Raw genomic sequence first — 2,980 nt, forward strand, 5'->3', positions numbered from 1 at the left:
GCGCCCGGCGCGGGGCCAGCGGCAGCCTCCGGGCCACGTGGGGGCTGGACTGGGCCTTTGCAACCAGACCACGGGGGGCCAGGAGTGGTGAGCTCCAGCCTGCGGTGGCACGGGGCGGGCGACGTGCAGCTCAGCCTGGTGCATCTCCCTGAGCCCCGCTGGCTTGCGCCGAGCCCTGCAGCTGCCTGCTCCGGTTCTTCCAGCCGGTGCCACTAGGCCGCGCTCCCCCAGGCCAGGAACCGTGCGTGGGGGTGCTGCCCTCTGCCGGCCACGGCCTGCAAGCCCAAAGTATGCTCAGCACGTCGGGGGGGGGCTTTACCCCAATGGTCGGGGCAGTAATGCTGGACTGCGCTCGAGCTGCGGGGAAGGGGCTGGTGCGTCCTGGGCCCGGTTCTGAAAGAGGCTCCGGCTCTGGCAGGGGGCTTGGTGCACATGCGAGCCCCAGGCAGAAGCCATGAACCCCCAGAAAGAAAGGCAACCCCCCCATCTGTAGAGAGAGAAGCAGAGGGACGATCCCCTCCAGCCAGGGTGCTCGTGCCGCTAGGCGCACCAGCCCAGTTCACTCCCACGGCCCCAGTTGCTCCGACTGCAGAGAAAAAAGCCCGAACCTTAACGAAGAGGAAGGGGCCCACAAGGGACCGGCCTTTATTCGTCTCCACCCCGCACCCCAGAGCTCGCAGGGGAACGGCTCCACCCTTGGAGCAAGCGTCTGGGAGCACGAGGAAGTCGGGGGAGGGCTTTGCGGGTGCGGGTTCGAATCCCATGGCAGCTGGCTTCATTTGGGGGTTGGATCAGATGACCGTACAGGGTGCAAGAAAAAGCCAGCAGCCTCCTGGGCTGTCTGAAGGAGCATCGCTTGCAAAGCAAGGGCAGCGATTGTCCTGCTCTGTCCGGCAGCGGGGAGCCCCGGGTGCAGGCCGGGCCTGCGCTTCCAGGAGGAGGTTGGAAGGGTCTGGCGGAGAGCGACGCGAGGGGCGGAGAGACCCAAGGGGGATTTGATCCCAGTCTTGGGGCAATGGCAGAGAGGATGGGGACAGACTTTTGTCTGTGGCCACAGGGGACGGGACTAGGAGCAATGGGCTGCAGCTGCAGCAGGGAAAACAGGCTGCAGAGGAGGCGGCACGTCCTGGCTCTGAGACAGACTCAGCTGGGAAGGGGGAGGTGGGTCCACTGGGCACGGGGTGGCCAAGCTGTCCCCTACTCTGACCTCCCCCCAGGGCACATCGGCCCAGGTAACAGGCGTGGGGCTCGCGTCTCCCCCATGCAGCTCTGAGGCGGCATTGCCAAGAGCCCCCATTCCCCGAGCTCGCTGCCCCTGGCCTGGGCGCCATGGGCCTGGGGCCTCCCCCTGCTTGGGGCAGACCTCCGCTTCAGCGTGGTAAACTCCCCCCTTCCCCTTGCTCCAACCAGGTTCGAGCCAAGGGCCAACAAACCTCCAGCCACTCGGCACCGGTATAATGACCACGTTTCCTTGCGTGCCACCCCAAAAAATCAGCCCTCCAAAATGGGGGGGGCGGGGTCCCTGGCTGGCAAAGACGCAGGGAGGAAGAGAAGCACGGAGACGCTGCGCTTGAACGGCGGCCAACAGACCCTTTTTGCCCCCTACATCCTGCCTTCCAGAAACAAGGCACAAATCTCATCAGCGGGCGCGTGACGAGCGGGGAAGCACCGCACTTTCCCCTCCGCTGCGCGGGCCAGAGCCCCGGGCAGGCGTCCGCGTGCCGCCGCGCTCCCGTGAGCTGTTCTGGCGCCAGCCGATGCCGCAAGCGGTGGCAGACGGGACGCACCGGGCCGTCTCGGGCCTCTCTCTGCCTGGCAGGGTGGACCGGACGGAGCCCCGGCAGCCGCCTGGCCCCAGTCTCGGGCACAAGGGCTTCATCCCTACGACCCTGGGGTGTTTTGCCCCAGAGCTGCCCCACTGTGCATGCCCAAGCGGGCGACAAACCCGCGCCCCGGCCAGGACGCGACACGTCTGAGCTGTTTGACTGCAAACCCGAGGGAGGTGGTGGTGGCGGTCCAGGTCACCTGCCCCGTCGTGCAGCCCGTCCTCAGCACCACGGCAGAGGCTGGACTTCCCTGGTGCTGGCGGCCCGTGGTACGTCTCCCGGCACCCCTGGCCAGGGCGGTCTCTCTCGAAGGCGTGGGCCTGGCGTTCAGAGAGCCCCCTTGTCCAGCCTCTTCCGTGCGGGGTTGGGATACTCGGGGTTCTCGATGACGCCTGCCCCGAACTTCAGCTCCAGGAAGCCGCGGTGGTCGTTGGGCGCCATGGCCGTGAAGCCGGCGAAGGGCAGGGGCACCAGGGGCTTGAGGAAGTGCTCGGGGAACTCGACGTCCTGCCGGTGGTCCATCCACGTGTCCTTGGTCATCACGCCGTTCTTGGGGTAGAAGGGCCAGAGGTCGACGTGGAGGTGGTTGTGCTCGCTGTACTGCACCCGGTAGAAGTCGCCCTCGACGGCCTTCTCCCACACGAAGCCCTTCTCGTCCACGACGGAGCCCGACTCGGCGCTGCGCAGCAGCTCGCAGTTGGGGACGTCCTCCAGGTAGATGCCCAGGTCCACGTCGTAGTCCCAGGGGATGATGTCCCGGTGCCGGGCGGCCCCCAGCAGCGTCCCGCCTTCCAGCCAGTACCGCACGCCCGCCGCCTCCAGGACGCCGACCACGCCGCGTCTCGCGGAGGGCCCGGAGGCAGCAGGGCGGGGTCCAGCGGTCCTGGTAGAGGTACTCGGGCGTGTCGTCGTGCACGGTGCCGAAGCAGCGCGGCGTCTCCTTGGTGCACCCCTGCCACTGCCCGTCCTCCAGCACCACCCGCTGGATGCCGAAGTCCTGGAAGAGCCGGCGGCGGCTGGCCTGGGCGCGCCGGTCGGCTTTCCACTGGTTGTGCGAGGAGGTGAGCAGGGGCTGGTGCAGCGAGGGGAAGGAGACGTCCAGCACCCGCACGGCCCAGCCCCGCAGCGCCGTCTGCACGAAGAGGGAGGTGAGC

General features: G+C 67.9%; 1 protein-coding gene across 1 annotated transcript; it reads right to left on the bottom strand.

Annotated features, from left to right (window-relative positions):
• Window positions 1–417: 417 nt before the first annotated feature.
• On the bottom strand, window positions 418–2,979 carry FKRP (fukutin related protein; the record flags this gene model as incomplete). Its single annotated transcript, XM_006039424.2, is given in 2 exon segments — window positions 418–2,661; window positions 2,663–2,979. Coding segments are annotated over 2 exon segments (825 nt in total), but the record flags the coding sequence as incomplete, so codon positions are not given.
• Window position 2,980: the final 1 nt, after the last annotated feature.

This window comes from Alligator sinensis, unplaced genomic scaffold, assembly GCF_000455745.1.
Source record: "Alligator sinensis unplaced genomic scaffold, ASM45574v1 scaffold107_3, whole genome shotgun sequence".
Lineage (NCBI taxonomy): Eukaryota > Metazoa > Chordata > Crocodylia > Alligatoridae > Alligator > Alligator sinensis.